This window comes from Sander vitreus, chromosome 14 (assembly GCF_031162955.1).
Source record: "Sander vitreus isolate 19-12246 chromosome 14, sanVit1, whole genome shotgun sequence".
Classification (NCBI taxonomy): domain Eukaryota; kingdom Metazoa; phylum Chordata; class Actinopteri; order Perciformes; family Percidae; genus Sander; species Sander vitreus.
Window position 1 is genome coordinate 25,744,734 of NC_135868.1, and position 18,371 is coordinate 25,763,104.

The 18,371-nt window shown below is 41.9% G+C and overlaps 1 protein-coding gene across 1 annotated transcript; it reads left to right on the plus strand.

Moving 5' to 3' along the window:
- Window positions 1–13,248: 13,248 nt before the first annotated feature.
- LOC144528708 (stathmin-like) lies at window positions 13,249–16,653 on the plus strand. The gene is made up of 5 exons (XM_078267480.1): window positions 13,249–13,359; window positions 15,049–15,095; window positions 15,208–15,380; window positions 15,604–15,795; window positions 15,882–16,653. The coding sequence occupies exons 2-5, from the start codon at window positions 15,077–15,079 to the stop codon at window positions 15,939–15,941; spliced, it is 444 nt and encodes a 147-aa protein (XP_078123606.1). The 5' UTR covers window positions 13,249–13,359; window positions 15,049–15,076; the 3' UTR covers window positions 15,942–16,653.
- The last annotated feature ends 1,718 nt before the right edge of the window (window positions 16,654–18,371 follow it).

Consider the following 18,371-nt stretch of genomic DNA (forward strand, 5'->3'; position numbering starts at 1 on the left):
AGAGTGAGCAGCTCCAGCGTCGTCTCGCTCTCTGGGCATGGCCAGCCCCAGCGTTTCCTTCAGCGTTCATTCGGGTTGTTTTAAAAAGGTGTATTTACAAAAGTTTGTGTTTTGGGTAAACAAGAATAGTGTGTCTGTCTATAATCAGAAGCAGAGAGTATTTCTCTCTGGGTGTTTCTCCAATAGTTTACCATGTTCCAGCCTGCAGCAGCCTTCCTTGTCTCTCTTCTCAGTCCATTTGATTGAAACTCCCAGTATGGCAGTGCAGCTTGCTGGGCTTTGCAGTGGTTTGCATTCCAAAAACACCTGTCGCTTGTGGGCTTGATTGAGTCACACATCACACCCCTCATATGTTCACGTCAGTCTTACCCTGCCCACTTCCTGAACGACCTATCCTATTATCATAACAATACCCTAAAGGTAGCCAGTACCAATACCCAGCCCTAGTTGTACTTAAGCACAGTGGTACTTTGAGCTAAAGGCTAATTGCCAGGTCAGCATCGCGATGCATTAATGCAACGATTAATTACAACCCCCCCTATTGTTTACGACGACAATGTTATCATGACGTAAGTCTCGCATTGCCAGACCTTGAGACTTGTAGGAACAAAAGCTGATCGCATGTGCTCATACTTCGAAGCAGCAAATCAGTTATCTGTTGAGATAAGGACACAATTGTTCCTCCTCCCACACCTTTATTTAATTTCTCACATCAGTTACAGACAGCTGTATGGGATCTCACAACATGGCAAAAGTGATCAGTGTCATGACTAATGGTACGTGTCCACACGTGTTTTTTGACGGCAGGGATAGGCCAGCATTTCCAGCATTGGACGCTTGGTTGGCTTGCCACTACCAGTTATCAATTTCTCTTCAGGAGGCTACACCCTCCTACAAACTGATGGAGGAACGCTTCACTTCCGGATATTTAAAACAGACCAGCATGGCAGCTCGTTTGGAAAACGACCTCTTATTTATTTATTTTTTTATAGCTTACCAAAATGTGTTTCTGAAAACATTTTATGCGAGAAATAAGATATGCAGTTGCTGAATCTTCAGTCTTTATTTTAGATCAACAACGGTCAGTTTAGCAGATTTCCGTGAGTTTTGGAGAGGCGGCGAGTCGAGCTGGATGCCCCTCATTTGCATAAAGTAGCCTAGACTTCAACTTTATGCAAATGAGGAGCGGGCAACTCCACGCCTTGCTTCTTGAAAGTCGCCACAACGCTACCAGAATGCATGGCCCCAGCTGCATACATAGACAATGACTGGGAGGCGTAGATATGATGCCTGCCAGTGGACATGTACCATAAGAACTGAGAGCTACGGGCGACTAAAACACTCGGACAGTCTGGGATAATACTGAGCCTGGCATGCAGACATCTGTCTTTTAAGAGTGGATCATGTGCATGATAATATCAGGATAACACCAATCGCCCAGATTGGGATTATGATTATCACCCACCAGGACACAAAGACTATACCTCAGGATTAATCTAAACATGTCAGTTTCCAAAGCTGAGGTAGTCCAGCTTTGAGCCAATCAGCAACTAATAAATAAATGTCATTAAGCCAATCAGTGCAATTCAGAAGAAATCAATAACATGTATCATTCTAGCCATAAAACTAATTTCATCATGGGGGGCAAAAATCTGATTTGCAGCTCTCTAATATATCTCCCCTGACAGCCAGTGTTGCCTGCAGCATTCAGCAGCCATCTGTGGATCATCTCTGCATCTCAATCCCTGTGTAGTTTCCCCTCTCCACACCTCTGCCTCCCTTTGTTTGCCTCCCCTCCTCTCTCTGTCCCGGGGCTGACATCACAGTCCCAGAGGAGCCCTGTGATGCCCTGATTCAGCACCACGTAGTCCCATCTATGCCCCCGCCCTGCATCACTTCTCAGGCAGCCTTTGCTCCCTGTCTATATTGGATCCCTCGCTTTATCTTTCTTTTTATCCTCCTAACCCTCCTCCCTGCCCACCCCTCCCATCATCCCACCCCTCCATCCTTAAGCAGGCTCCGGGGCTCAGACTGCTTTTACTGTGTTGAAAACAAGCTCTCCCATGTGGGCAGGGCTCTTATTTCACCATAGACTACGGCTGGGATGGCTGCAGTACATTACTGGAAAACATCATGGCAACACCAAAATGAAATATTTATCCAAAGCATGAATATGGAGGAGGACATCTAAGTATTACCTTCTACATTTCACCTTTTTTTTAGACTAGCTTGCTTCCCATTTTCAAGTCAGAGCATTTGGGTCTCACTTGCAGCAAAGACATGTCAACCAAAAGAAAAACTCAAAGCCGTTTGAGGGATTGAGTTCCATTTTTTTAAGATGCAGCTTAAAAGCGGCATTGAAATGGGAAAGAATTCTGCACAGTGGCCAGCAACGGCATGAACCTGGCAAACATGAACAGATTCGTTTTATGTGACATGATTCAAACAATAAAAACCAAAAATGAAGACTAAGAGAAAGTCTGAGCAACACTTAAGCTCAAAGATGATCATATCATGTTGCCGTCATAATGTTTTCTTAAGACATTTAAAAATGTTTTAATTGTAAAAAACAAAAATTTAGTAATGTGATAATTAATTGTGACAAGGTTGGTTTCATTGGGGTTGCTACTCTCGTGTCTGTGCATTAAGTAAGAAGCCTGAGCCTGGTGGTGATTAGCCTAGCTTAGCATAAAGACTATAAAGCTGGATTTGTAGTAGATGCAAAGGGGTTAACAGGAATCTCGTTAACGATACCTTCGGCATGAGTTTTGATTTATAGTTAAGCATATTAATTCATTTCATGAGTTGATATCGTTAACAGCAGGTGCACGTCAGCTACAGCATAAGCCACGGCCTAACCTCGGAGCCTGTGCATGGAGCTATGTTTGGCATAATGCAGATGTATGAATAAAGCTTAAGTAGGAGGAAACAGCTAGCTCTTTAAAAACGACAATTTGTTCTTTTTTGGCGGAATAGAGTGCTGCAGGGATGACATATTTTTGTAAGCCAACTCAGAAGCATTGCCCCCCGGTTCCCTCAACAAAAAGCCAATGGGATTTTTCCATTGGCTTTTGGATTATAGCAGAAAATAAGATTAACATTATAACCTTTGGAGGTGCAAAGCACTTACGAAAGCATGGAACCACCAGACAGAAGACACATGCAGCTGTGGAGCAGTACAGACAATGTCCCACCTACTGGAGTGTGAAAACGCCCCCCAGTATAGCCCTCAGGACCTGGCCGAACCGGCCCCATCAGCTGTGACCTGCGCTAGATATTGGCAGAACGACATCTGAAATTGCAACGGACTCGAAGAAGATCATTTTTATGAAGGTAGGACTTTTTGTAGGACTGTTGGATAGACTGCATTACTTTTAGCATGGTGTTTAAGTACTGAGTTCACCAAAAAATGTGATTAGATCTGATGACTCATAAGGGATAACAATTGATAGCTAGTTGTTAGAGACTAGACTGTCTACTATCAAAAATTGCTGATGAAGCAAAGCCGACACAGCGGTTATCGTGCATGCTGCCAGCATGCATTATTAATCCAGTCATTTAGAGCTAATATCAACTGGTGCTAGATGCTTTGTTCCTGCTCGATGTTCCCTTTTCTGATAGCTGTAGAAGCTACTGCACAGTGACGTGCACAGCTGCTCTCTGTGGGCCGGTGCGGCACAAAGGTTGGTCACCAGGGCTTTAAATGAATTTGTTTGATCAACAGCCGACACGGCTAGTCGATTTTAAAGTTGCCAGCCAATCAGATTTTCTACTAGCCACGTTAGTTTTTTCCAAACCAAACTTGACTTTCATTTCAGCTAATCTGGTTTGTTTCGCGCCGTTCTGTTCGTCTTCTCTGTTTCAGCATAGCTCGTAATCGCTACGGCACGCTAGGCATGTAGCTGACTGTGCTACGACACGTCACAACAGAGTGCTCATGGGATATGTAGGATTAGTACTACAAGCAGTGTTGCCAGATAAAGATAACGTTTCCAAGCCAAACACACAAAACCGCCAACATTTCTGACTTGTCGCATTGTTTCTGCAGCCGGCCGATTCAAACAGACGCAGAGTTATTAGTTTCATTCAATACCGGCCAAACTGGCTCCTAACTTTAAAACGCATTTGGCGTGTTGGCAGGTGTCAATTTAAAGCCATGTTGGTCACTCTCAGCACTGTCCCTGTCTGCTGTTTCAGCGGGTGGGAGTCCCATCTGTTGGGCCTCATTAGGCAGAAAAGCCCAAACAGGACTATTGTGTGCAGACTGATGTGACAGGGCAGTGGGAGGTTGACACCATGGTGGAAGGGTAATATAATGCAGAGGCTAAAGGATTATCTAATGGGACAAGCCAGTGAAGGATAGGTGGTTGCTGAGGTTAGGGATGTGGACAATGAAAAGGCCAATCGCTTTGACCTCAAGGGTCAGCAGGTTGGGGCAAACATCTACTATAAAGACAGCAAACGTCCACCAGTAACACTTTATAATAACCGCCATTAATACATGCTAAATTGATAAATAAACCATAGTTTAAAGTTATTTTACAAATTTGAACAAATATTGTCAAAGTGTCACTTTGCTTGACTGAGATGGATAAGTAATTGTCAATTGTCCCATACCCGGGGACACAGAATGGGTGGAGCAGAATGTATTAAAGACCATCGTTGTATTCATGGGTGGGAGTTAGGGCTGGGCGATAGGGAGAAAATCAAATATCACCATATTCTTGACCAAATACCTCAATATCGATATTGCGGCGATATTCAAGGGTTGACAGTTGGTGCTATAACAAAATATCTTCACACTCAGATTTTAGATAAATAATCATCAGTAATGTGGATATAATGATTAAAAAAAGGTAAAAAAGAGTAAAGGCAAATAATAGAACAGCCAGAACAGTCGAGTAAGTTCAGAAAAGTACATCACTTTACTGTAATGCAGCCTTTAAAACCAGGAAAAGACAACACTTATGTCATATTACTAATATCCAAAATCTAAGACGATATCTAGTTTCACATCACGATATTGATATAATATCGATATTTTTCATCCCTAGTGGAAATACTCTTGACGAAGGTCCAGTGGGACCGAAAAGTTTCTTTAATAAATGGTGGATCGTCACAAGAGCAGAGTGCGCGTTTTTTCCTTTTTCCAAATCTGTGATATTTTCAAAATACGTAGATGTTCACCAGGCTTGATGCGACCGCCAATTTTGGTGAGTTTTTGAGTATGTTAAGCCCCTCAAAAAAGGCAATTTATTTGCCGGAAGAAAGAAGGAATAATAATTCCTTCAGTTTCAATAGGGCCTTCGCCACCGGCCCTAATAAAGATGGAGACACAAAGCGAGATATGCCCTCCGCTTTTGAGGGGTATTTCTACAGTACATTGTGCATGTTGGGATACATCACTGACATAAACACACACACACTTATGCACACACACAAAGTACACACATGCAGAGCAAAGTGGGGGTGGGGGCAGGGATGCTGAAACCACTTCTAGACAGCCTGCAGTCTCCCAGAGAGGAGAGCAGCTGAGTTGTTGATTATGTAACCCACAGTTACATAAAAGTTATCACTGCACTTAGGCATGTCTTCCCTTTAGATTTAGCGCCATGGCAACGGAGGACATACTGTATCAGCATTTGTGTTCCTTGTGAATCAGTGTTAGGGGTGCACCGTGTTTGTGTGGACTGAAAATGGGTCAGGCTTCCAGTTCCAGCTACAGCGCGCGCAGACACACACACACACACACACACCAGCATGGCTGAAAGGAGGGTGCCACCCCTCCACTGTCTTAGGAGGAATGCTTCCTGCGGATCAGCCGCTGATGTGTGTGTGTTGTGTGTGTGTGTGTGTGTGTGTGTGTGTGTGTGAGACACAGTGGCTGCCCAGTAGGAGATGCATAGATTAATACTAACCCCCCATGTTTCCCCATCATGCAACCACTTGTCCTCTCTTTTATCACAAAGCTTTGAAATCACCAAGCGTTCGTCGGGCAGCATCCATCTTAAGCATAACATTATTTTTCCAATAGTTTCACAATGCAGGAGACTCATTTTTGAGGAAACAGTATGACTAAATGCAATCTAAACTTCTTGTTAAACATATAAACCAGACCTTATAATTCAACAAAAAGAAAAAAACTTTGAACAAGCAGATTTCACTCCCCGATGATCAAATTGGACCATGAATCATTTCTGCTGAGCTGTGGAAAAGTGAGGCGTAGAACGTTTGGGTTTTGTTGTTGAAAACTCATTAAAAAAATGCTAATGAGTAAGCAAATTCCCTAATTCAAAGTAATGACCTGAATACCAAAATCTCAGCCACAAGGCAGAATGTATAAAAAGATAATCAGCAACACAAACACACACATAAACTATCTAAACATCTCTCCCCCAGACACTGGTCACAGCTGATACTTTACCAAGACCCAAATCCTCTCTCTCACACACACACACACACACACACACACACACACACACACACACACACACACACACACACACACACACACACACACATCTGCAGAGTTTGGCTGGTGCTGCCACTGGACCAGCCTCCCTGTGCCTCCCCCTGCTCTCCCCAGCTCTTAGTCTCGGGCTCTCATTGGCCCGTCTTTGTCCTGTGGAGCACCACAGATCCAGTTAGTGAGGGAGACTGATGCTGGCAGGCCGTGAACACCATCTGCTCCTCTTCACACGGACAGAGCAGCTCAGCCACACTGAACTGACTGGGACTAAACTCACAGGATACTGCAGGCTTCTATTGATAGGTGAAAAATACCAGGCTATATGACACTCAGCGTGCCATTGTGAATACGTCTGCATAACAGTAATGTCAGACATGGCTGAGTGGTGCAAGCTAATAAACTGTAAGAATGTAACAAGAATGCAATTTTTCTGAAATATGCTTAGTCACAATGCAGTCTGCATGGAGTGCTGCTCGGGTGTGTAGAAAGTGTGTCCCTCTGGTGCTCTGCAGCTTGGGGATCCATGTACAAAGGTTAAAGGATACTGAGGCACTCAGGAGGGTAATGTTTAAAAAGCTTTTATTATATTTCTTGGCTAAATCATTAAAACAAGGCAACACGTTTCGGCCATTGAGGCCTTCATCAAGGCGAGTATAAAATGTTTGCATTTGAACTGTATCTTATAGCCTATTGGCCAGTAGTCACATGGTTAGTAGGTAAAGAGTCACATGATTGTTGTGGACAGGTAGTCACATGACAGACGACATTCAGCAGTAAATCAATCAGCAATAGTTAAACCCAATGTAAAGACAAAAAGAGCAAAACATACATACCAAACATTTAAACCTCTTAGGCAGAGCAGCCTTTCCCATCATTTATCAGGACAACTAGAAAAATATATATACACAACTTGTCTATGTCTCTCAGCATTCAGGCATGAGGGACACACCGGCCAAAACAGCACATATCATTTACAGGATGCTGATGCTTAAAGGTCCTATATATATAGGCCTTAGTGGTACCCTAATACTGTATCTGAAGTATCTTTTATATAGGCCTCAGTGGTCCCCTAATACTGTATCTGAAGTCTCTTTTATATAGGCCTTAGTGGTCCCCTAATACTGTATCTGAAGTCTCTTTTATATAGGCCTTAGTGGTCCCCTAATACTGTATCTGAAGTCTCTTTTATATAGGCCTTAGTGGTCCCCTAATACTGTATCTGAAGTATCTTTTATATAGGCCTTAGTGGTCCCCTAATACTGTATCTGAAGTATCTTTTATATAGACCTCAGTGGTCCCCTAATACTGTATTTGAAGTCTCTTTTACATAGACCTTAGTGGTCCGCTAATACTGTATCTGAAGTCTCTTTTATATAGGCCTTAGTGGTCCCCTAATACTGTATCTGAAGTCTCTTTTATATAGGCCTTAGTGGTCCCCTAATACTGTATCTGAAGTCTCTTTTATATAGACCTTAGTGGTCCCCTAATACTGTATCTTAAGTGTCTTTCCCGAAATTCAGCCTTGCTGCAGAATTACAGCCACTAGAGCCAGTCCTACAATGAGCTTTACTTAGGATGTGCCATTTCTGTGTCTGTAGCTTTAAATGCTATTGAGGAGGAGAGAGGGGGTGCAAGGTGGAGGGAGGAGGTGTGGCCTTGACCAACTGCCATGCTTCGCTTGTTTTCAAACCATGATGTCTCTTTCTCATGGGAGGGCCAAATTCTCTGGGCGAGCAAAGCAGAGAAAGGGGAGGTAACCTTGCTCCTTATGACCTCATAAAGAGGAGGAGATTCCAGATCAGCCCATCTGAGCTTTCATTTTCTCAAAGGCAGAGCAGGATACCCCGGGCTCGGTTTACACCTATCGCCATTTCTAGCCACTGGAGGACCATAGGCACGCTGGGGGAACTCATATTTATGTTAAACAAAACTCATAAAGTGAACTTTTCATGCCATGGGACCTTTAACAAGAAGAGGCCAATTAAGAAACTCAAAGAAAAGGCAAGAAGTCAAATTCATTATTTAAACCAGGATATTGCATATCTTTTAAAGTATAAATCCAAAATGATTAGCTGTGATTATTTAAAGATATCAGGCATAGACCATATAGGGAGTTCTATATGGTGGAGAGGGATTAAAAAAGCTCCCACAAAGAGAATCATTTTGGATCCTCTTGAGTGCCTCAGTGTCCTCAAATCCTTGTACACCTGGAAATATGCTTATTTGCTTTCTTGACAAGAGTCTCATTTCACAGTACAGTTACATATGAAGCTACAACCAGGAGACAGGTAGCCTAGCTTAGCATTACGGTTTGAAAAACAGCTAGTCTGGCTCTGGCCAAAGATAACAAAAGCCACCTACCAGCTCCTCCAAAGCTCACTGTTTAACAGGTTAGATCTAGTGGGGGGTTTAGGGATTCTCTGCTTCCAGCTCCCAGACTTTGTGCTAAGCTAATAACACTGACTATGGATAAGTACTTCATATAACCCTACTTCAAAAGATTAAACTATCCCTTTAATTGCATAAACAATCTTCAGTAACGTGAGCTCTGACGCTAATCATTTGAAAGGTTTTAGTGTTCAAATGACACATTTTTACCAAATTTGGATTGGTTCTTTTCTTTTAGTGTAGAAACTTTTGTTTGTTGTAAATTTAACTTCCTTATGAAAACTGTGAAAATTACACCAACAGGTCGTAACGATTTCTCGACAACCTGCACGCTCTGATCTAAAATCATCCTTATATCAACGTTCTTTCTTTATACGTTCAAGAAAGTTGTATCTGAAAATGAGTTCATGTATGTATGTATGTATGTATGTATGTATGTATGTATGTATGTATGTATGTATGTATGTATGTATGTATGTATGAGTTCAAACCAAGAGTTTTTACGCTTTAAAGCAGTGTTTCTCAAATTGGGGTACGCGTACCCCTAGGGGTACTTTGGAGCAGTGCAGGGGGGTACGTTGGATCTTTTAAAAATGTTTATTTAAAAAATATCGGCGATGCATAATTCCTAAAATATTATATACTATACAAATGAATGCATTAAGTGATACATTCTAAATATTAAGAATGAATTGAAAGCACATAAGTGTTTTATACTAACAATATCATTGTTTAGTAAATCAGACATTAATGGCGTAGCGCTGTATTGTGCCTCTTTAGCTAGGCATTTACTTGGGCGTACTTACTTGGGATTTGCTCGCAGCACCTGAGAAGCCCTGTGGTGAGGAGCAGAGAGTTCGCCTGGAGTTCGCTCAGGTGCTGCGAGCAAATCACTCCACCCAAGTAGCAGTGCTTCACCTTCTGAGAATATAGTTCCCAGTATGTATACAGTTAGAATATGGCTGTGTCTCATGTGACCTTGTTATTTGTACACGCTGTGACTATACAAATCACAACATGTAAATAGGAACATGTTGGTGTTATTTTGTCACTTACTGGGAGCAGTAGGCTAGATGGAGCCGGTTACCTCCAGGATCTGTGCTAAGCTAGGCTAGCGGTGGGTGCGTCAGACAGAGTTACAACACGCACGGAGATGAGAAGGGTGTGTATGGACTTATCTAACTCTGGGGGATACGGTGAATAAGCTAAAGTCCCAATAAGTCAGCGTGTTCCTTTAAAGAACCACAATAACTCATTGTTGACCACTGCGCAGGTTCTGCGGTAACGACAGCCTTAACAGCGGCGTCTGCTCTCAAAGGCACCTTGGCCCTTATCTGTGAGAGTGGGTTATTCCTTCAGTTTCCCCACCCAGACCCAGACCCTGGGGATTTGTATCAGTGACCTTTGTGGGAATGAAGAATGGCGTCTGAGTGCTGACATGAGTAATCATTTTTCCTCTCCGACTGTGAAGCCATGCAGCCCTGTTGGTGACTCTGCTGCTGCAAAGTGTGAGGCTGAATCAGGCCGTCGGTAACCATCTGACCAGTCCAGCCACAGCTCCGCTAAGTGACCTGACGGAGGACAGGGTCTTAGACATGCCTCCAGTGTGCAGCATGGACTGATGTCTCTCTCGCTGCACTCAAACATCCCACTGCAAGTGCCTTCAACAAAAACATAAATCAGTGGCCTCAATCACAAGATGAAACGACATCCACATGGCAACAGTAAAAATAGATCTAACTGCAGGCCCTGTTGTGACAAATATTTTCAACACAGCGAGTGAACACTGATCTGCTCCTCCGGTCGTCAGAATAGTGTTCAGCTAAAAATAGTCCGAAATCAAATAGGTCGATTGAAGCTGAATTGAGTCCAAGCATTTACATTTACATAACGCTTGGCAGTTTTATTGGAGAGCTGTATGAAATTGTGGAGCAGGAGCCACAAAAATTCTGAGATATCACATAAAACTTACTGTTTAACGCTAGATTGGATCCAAACATAAATAAATTAAGAAGACGGCAAAAGCACATGAGGTCATTTAACTTCTGGGAAACGCAGATGAACAACGGCTTCGATAATCGAGTTAAAAAGGGACACAACATTTCTATCTGCGAGAGACTAAGATCAGGTTTTCTGGAAACAAAACAGCAAACACACAGAGTTGAATCCGGCTTACGGCCACATTGTTGTGAGTATAGACAAATAAAGGAAAGAGGGTGATAGCAGGAATAAGAAAAGCTGACCAAAATATAAGTCCTATTCTGAAAGCCGCAGTACAGCCCTTAAATCATGCACCAGTTGTTACCGCTCATTCAGCTTTGTTAACCTACACTGTAAAGGCTGTGTGCGCTGATGTCACTGCCATGTATCAGCAGAATAGGAACAGTGGTCTGCAGCAGACTGCTCCCAATCGATTCCTAGGACAGTTTGCTTTCAGGCCTTCTGCCGTCTGCACTTCTCATAACACCTCCTCAGAGCCCAGGGAGGTCAGAGGTCACGGTGAGAACTGGGAGGGATCACAGACACTTTAGCATGGTGGATGCTTGTCGCTATAGGGGCTTGAATCTGCATGGTCTGTCTCAAGGGTGGTCTATTCCAGCGGTTGAAGAAGTATTCAGATCCTTTACTTAAAAACACTAATAATACACTGTAAAAAAAAAAATACTCTCTTATAAGTAAAAGTCCTGCATTGGAATTTTACTTAAAGTGCTCATATTATGCTCATCTTCAGGTTCATAATTGTATTTAGAGGTTGTACCAGAATAGGTGTACATGGTTTAATTTTCAGAAAACACCATATATTTGTCGTACTGCACATTGCTGCAGCTCCTCTTTTCACCCTGTGTGTTGAGCTCTCTGTTTTAGCTACAGAGTGAGGCATCTCACTTCTGTTCCATCTTTGTTGTGAGTCGCACATGCTCAGTAGCTAGGTAAGGACTACTAGCCAGTCAGAAGCAGAGTATGAGGGCGTGCCACGCTAGCAGCTAGGCGAGCATTATAATGTGTGTTACAAAGTGACGCTCGTTCGTCACGGAAGTAAAGGCTGGACTACAACAGAGCTGTTTGGAGCAGTTTGTGAACAGTGTTTTCTGTTGGAGATGGTAAGTCCCTTTGGGGTGGACTTTGGGCTTTTTCACTTTGTAAACCTATAACGTGCACAAAAAGATATATAACACAATAAAGGAAAGGGAAAAAGCCAAAAAGCATAATATGAGCACTTTAAGTAAAAGTATGTAAGTATCATCAGGAAAATGTACTTAAAGTATTAAAAGTAAAATCAATCAATGCAGAAAAACCCTCACATTGTAGAAACTGGAAACGATCCAAACAGTTCTGTCAACCAACTAAGTGTTTAATGGTCTAATCATGTCAGCTGTAAATGTAGGCCCTTATATTGCTGGGTAGTTTAATTTATAATAAAACATTGTATTTTATAAACTACATGTGTTTTGTGTGCAATAATCTTAATTTGTAAAGTATCTAGTAACTAAAGCTGTCAGATGAATGTAGTGGAGTAAAAAGATCAATATTTCTCTGTAAAATGTAGCGGAGTAGAAGTAGAACATGGCATGAAAAGAAAAGACTCCAGTAAAGTACAAGTACCTCAAATGTGTACTTAAGTGCAGTACTTGAGTAAATGTACTTGGTTACATTCCACCACTGGTCTCTTGCTGTTTCTTTTCAGTGGCTGCTCCAACACCGTGCCTGTTTATATTTCATTCGTGGCTTTAAAGCTCCTGTGTATGGCACGGTTTTTCTTCTCATTTTGTTTCACTGTGAAACATGTCATTTTTTCATACTTATAGTGATGTCTTCTCCTGTTACCCTTAAATAATGTAATGTTTCACATGCTGCCATGTTACTTTTAACTTGATCTCTAGACATGTTTTAAGACTTGAGAGAAATCCTCTGCTTTGAAAAATATTTTTTTTCCAGCAAAAAAAGTGCATTAATTTAGTTCAAAATGTTTGTTAAAATCAATTATAACCTAAATGCCTAAAAAAAAATCAAAACCCAGTAGATTAGGCAATGTTTGGTGCATTGACTAAGATCACTGTTAAAGGGAACAATGACCCAAATAATATCCATTTTATTTCTCTATAAACTGCTTTCCAATATGTATTGCTGCCTCACCTAGTTTGCTCTCTATTTTTATTTTTTTATTTCTATTTTTTTCTTAGTTTGCTCTCTATTGTAAACACTGTTAATCAATGTCGACTCATGGAATGGTTAAAGTTCATTGTCTAACGTGAAGTCATTAAAATAAAAAATACCATTCCCAGAAGCACCTAGGAGTGAGGAGCCAACCAATGATTGGCAGCAATCGGCGTGACGGCACTCGCGTTGGTCCATTTATGTGCGGGCTTGGTAAGCTCGAGCAGAAGGCTCGTGGTAGATTCAGAGAGAGGAGCACAACATCCAGAGCTTGTTGAAAGTGGGTGTGACAGACAGCATCGTTATAAGCGAAGAAGTATCCTACACAGGAATTCTTTTTCCCGTCTGTAAGTACAACTATTGTTGAATTCATGTAACGTTGTAAAGAAATGTAGGCGAGACAAGCGTAATATTTTTGGACAGCATGTTCAATTTTCCTTAAGCGTTTTTTTTTGTTGTGAATGGCGTGCATTGCTTTTGTTAACGTAGCACGTGAGTTATCTATTAAGCTGGACAGATTGTGGGTGAATATCTTCGATCTGTTGAGGCATTTTTATTCGTTTGGGGGTCATTTCAACGAAAAATCGACAGAAACGGCGGTTGTTCATTGCACTTTATGTGGGCTGGTTGGCGGGTTGTTGGCCTATTGTATGGTGGCAGACAGTGGCACAGTTGGCACCGACAGAGAAGACAGACTGGACTGGGCTTCCAGCAACGTTAAGTCTTCCATTTCCGTTAAAACGAGACTGCTAACGTTATCCACAAATTAACCATATGTGTTCTACCCTGAACAGCACCAGTTTGTGTGCCAAGTTTGTTTTTTTTTAACGATATTTTCAGTGGAATCAACCTCGCGTCAGCTCGTCTTTGTTTGCAGCTGCGTGTAAGGTTGCTGTGAAAAGCGCCTTTGTTTGATGCTGCCCGTTATGTTTGCGCTAATGACAACACAAAGCCCATTGCCAACTGAGTCTAAATGAAGGAGATAAATATTTTTTGTCAGCGAGGACATTAAGGCGACGTCAGTCAGCAGTTTCTCTCCCAACCGTGGTGTCAATTTGGCAAGGTGTGGGCTTTCAACAAACCTTATTCTAATCAAGTCAAAATGAGATTTCTGTAGCTTTGGCATTGTATGGAAAGCAACGCTCATACAACTGCTACATTTTAGCTAGTTTGTAGCCTTTATGAACAATAAGGGGAGGGGTCTCTTCACTCCATTTGATTTTGGTCGTCATTTATGACTCGCATGAACCATTTGACCAAGATGCGTGGAAGCTGTTGCCAATGCGCAACCGATTTTTCAGATGCAAGTCGATATTGAATTTTCAAACGATAGTATTCTGACATTACATTTTAGCCCAATGATCCGGCTATTCGATCACTCTTGCATGTTTATCACGCTGTTGCAGTACACTTGTGTGTACGGCCCTCCTGCGACTCCAACACATGGTGCAAGGAACAGGTGCACCCTGGTGGATCATTTCCCCCCCCGGATATGCTCAATGCTTAGGCTACTAAACTCATTTCAGATTGTGCATATTGGCTGTTTAGTAGGCCGACTCCAGGCCTGTCTGCACCTGGCACTGCCAGCCGTACCCGCCCTGATCACAGCCTTTTGTTTCAACAAAATGTGACTTGCGTCGTCCATTAACTATTAACGCGGCGGTAGGTAGGCTTTTGGAAAGCCCTCTCCTCTTTTGTCTGATGGAAGCAGTTCGGTTGCTCACAGATCTGAATGTCGTTGCTGCCACAAGTTGCAAGATAAACAATGCTGTGGGCGTAACATGCAGTCAGTGGATGCCACTGCCGTTTTGTGTGGATAGATGGGCGGTGGTTGCTTGCAGTGCTTGAGACGGCCACGGGGTGTTGCCACTGCGTCTTGTGTCTTTGTTTTTAGCTTGGCTTATTTTAGATGGGGGGGGGGTGGTTGCATTATACATGTTTGGAAACTTCCGCTAGAGGGCACTCATTTTAAACCATGTGCTAATATGAATGCATCCAATTGATCACAATTTTCTTTTTTCTTATTTCTGCTTCAGGTAAATTGACCTGCAGAGCACTCTTAAGATGGCAGCCTCAGCTGAAGGTGAATTATATCCTAAGATTTGAATGTCAATTATTGCTCAATGGGTTCGTTGTGCCTCAATGCAGTGATTTACTTTTTTTTTTTTTTTTTTTCTTTTTGTGTGAATGTTCAGATATCCTGGTCAAGGAGCTTGACAAGCGGGCCTCTGGCCAAGCCTTTGAGGTCATCCTGGCCGCTCCTGCCCCAGACGCCAAGGCCGATTTTCCCCTGTCTCCTCCCAAGAAGAAGGATGTCTCGCTGGAGGAAATTCAGAGGAAGTTGGATGCTGCAGAGGAGAGACGCAAGGTAAAAATGTATTCATTATAATGCACCTGGAGGCCAGAGTATTAGGTAGTAGAAACCTAGTTTTTTGTTTGTATTGCAACTTGTAATTATTTCAAACTGAGCTGTTCTTAAATCTGAAAGGCTTTTAGTCTCAACACTGAGTTTTTCAGCATTTGGATGTTTGGTGGGGAAACAAATGGGATGAGCTGAAGTTAACATTTTTTTTTAAACCATACTTTTTCAGAACCATGAAGCTGAGGTTCTGAAGCACTTAGCTGAGAAACGTGAGCATGAGAAGGTTGTGCTACAGAAGGCTATGGAGGAGAACAACAACTTCAGTAAGATGGCAGAGGAGAAGCTCAATCAGAAGATGGAGGCCAACAAAGAGAACCGCACAGCACTTATGGCAGCGATGAATGAGAAATTCAAGGAGAAGGTCAGTGTTAAAATGGATGAACTTGCAAAAAAAACTTTCACTAGGATGTTGGAACTTAACCCTCCATTTTTCCTGTTCCTTAATAGGACAAGAAGTTGGAAGAGGTGCGAAAGAACAAGGAAACCAAAGAAGGCACTGACGACTGAAAGTTGCAAACGGGGGATTGTATAGGTTTTTTACGTATCCAAAGATTGATTTATTTTTTGTTTGGCCAGTATTTTTTGTTGTGCTCCCTACCCACCTTTTTGAAATAAATCCCAAGTTCCATTTTTTGTGAATTTTTCAATTCTCCTGCTTAAAGTGTACATGCGCTGGTTTTACATGTGTATCACTTCCTCCAATTGTTGGGTCTATTCCATTTGATATGTAGCTTTGTCAGTGCAGCTTTTGCCCTTTTTGAAAATTAGCAGTGTACTTATCCTTTTTGAGGAAGCATGTTTCTATGCATAGGTCTTTAATCCCTGCCTATTTCATAGTGCGTTTTGGAAAAAATGTCCCTGTGAACCACACCTGTTTGCACTTGTTGTATATCAAAATAAAAGTAGCACATAGTTTGACCAAGGCGTCGGCTGTTATACACAGGTGTTTAGTGCAGCTTTGCTACTCGGCTTTTGCTCCTGCAGATCATGTGTTGTGCCACTGCTGATTCTTCGCTTTTGTAGAAATATGGGGTTGTCTTCAAAGCACATAACTTGTTGCTGAATAGCTGTGAATTAACATGCCAGACGTGGATGTCATCTCGAATATCACTGAACAGGGGTCGTCACATGGAATGCAAACGAGCAATACACTTTGGCATCTCGATAGATACGGTGACTAGTTGACATGTACTGTTGTTCCAAAACAAATAAAATGTAAACACTGCTTTTCTTGCTTTTGAGACTTTCTTGTACTAATGTGAAGTGTAGTTCTACTGTAGAACGTTAGGCAGGTTGAGCAACAACACATGCACTTAATGAGCAGATCCAGTTTAAGGTTTCATTTCAATACTGGTTTTTAGGAGGTACATTAAATGAGGTGAGGTTTGGCTTTTTTAATGATGCAACCAAAATGCCAATTGGTGTATCACTTTAGAGTAAAGTAACAGATTATAGACAGTTATCGAACATAACTGTCCATATAGCTACAGTACAGACTGTAATGATGGTGTACTGCTCCCTGCTGGAGGAAAGACTGTCCCTCAGTATTCTAGTCAGTGGATCATCAGATGCAGTGAAGTAATACCTCATGACCCTACTTACTATGAAATCCAACAAAAGGAACTTTTCAAGTTGACGGAGACATACTGTAGCTGTGACATCCTACACAAAGTGCTCATTTTCAGGTTCATAATTGTATTTAGAGGTTGTACCAGAACAGGTTTACATGGTTTAATTTTCAGAAAACACCATCTTTTTGTTGTACTGCACATTGATGCAGCTCCTCTTTTCACCCTGTGTTGAGCTGTTTTAGCTACAGAGTGAGGCATCTCACTTCTGTTCCATCTTTGGGAGTCGCACATGCGCAGTAAGTACTGCTACCCAGTCAGAAGCAGAGTATGAGGGCGTGCCACGCTAGCAGCTAGGCGAGCATTATAACGTGTTACAAAGTGACGCTCGTTTGTCACGGAAGTAAAGGCTGGACTACAATTGAGCTGTTTGGAAAACATAACATGCACAAAAAGATATAAAGCACAATAAAGGAAAGGGAAAAAGCATAATATGAGCACTTTAATACAAACAGCAGTCTGTCTCCCTCTGCTGGTGGTTTGATTAGTCCTCGGTATCAAGCTGGCATTGTAAAAAGCTGAATCAAATTGAATACAACGCCATTAGGAATCATTCAGTTAGTTATTATGGTATTTACTTTATTCCAGCTCAAACTTGTTAAACACTGCAAAGAAGTTGCATATTGCAAACCTCAAACAATCCAATTACAATGAAGTGAAAAAGTATTGAGTACAGCATTATGAAATTTGTCATAATCTTTATATGGAGTTGGACACAGCGGCAATTACAGGGAAGGCTATCCTACTCTTTTATACAGTATATTGGTGTCTATGAGATACGTGTAAGGTGCATTTCAGTAAAAACTTTGCAAAAAGTAACTTAACTATAACTATAAAGTACAGATTTAACGACTTACATAAAGGCCATCTGTGTTTTTTGTCAAGTCGAGTCAATATTATATAGCCCTATCAATAATTTGTCTCAGGGGAAAATAAAATATGTACAGCATATGGTGCCCTCTCTCCTTAAACCCTTCATTTGGATAAAGAAAACCTCCTAAACTTTTTCAAAAGATTTTCACTAATGAGAGCTGCTCCTGTGATTAGCAGCCATACTGAAGGAGAGAGGCTGAGTTCCAAATCACATACTTTTTACTTTAAGTACGTATTGCAGCTGCCTTCATAAAGTATGTACTGTTTCATACAGTATGCATACAATTGGGACATACTCCTTCATAACATTGCGTCTTGAACCTTTTGCTCATTTATGCTGTGCAAGGGATTGTGGGTCAGAATAGCCAGAAAACCATGCTGGTTTTCATACTGCAAAATCTGACCGCATGCAGCAGTACATCCTGGTATTTTTGGC

Coding starts and splice junctions, on each gene's coding strand:
- LOC144528708 (XM_078267480.1), top strand. Junction 15,381..15,603: donor CTGCAGAGGAGAGACGCAAG/GTAAAAATGTAT, acceptor ATACTTTTTCAG/AACCATGAAGCTGAGGTTCT. Junction 15,796..15,881: donor ATGAGAAATTCAAGGAGAAG/GTCAGTGTTAAA, acceptor GTTCCTTAATAG/GACAAGAAGTTGGAAGAGGT.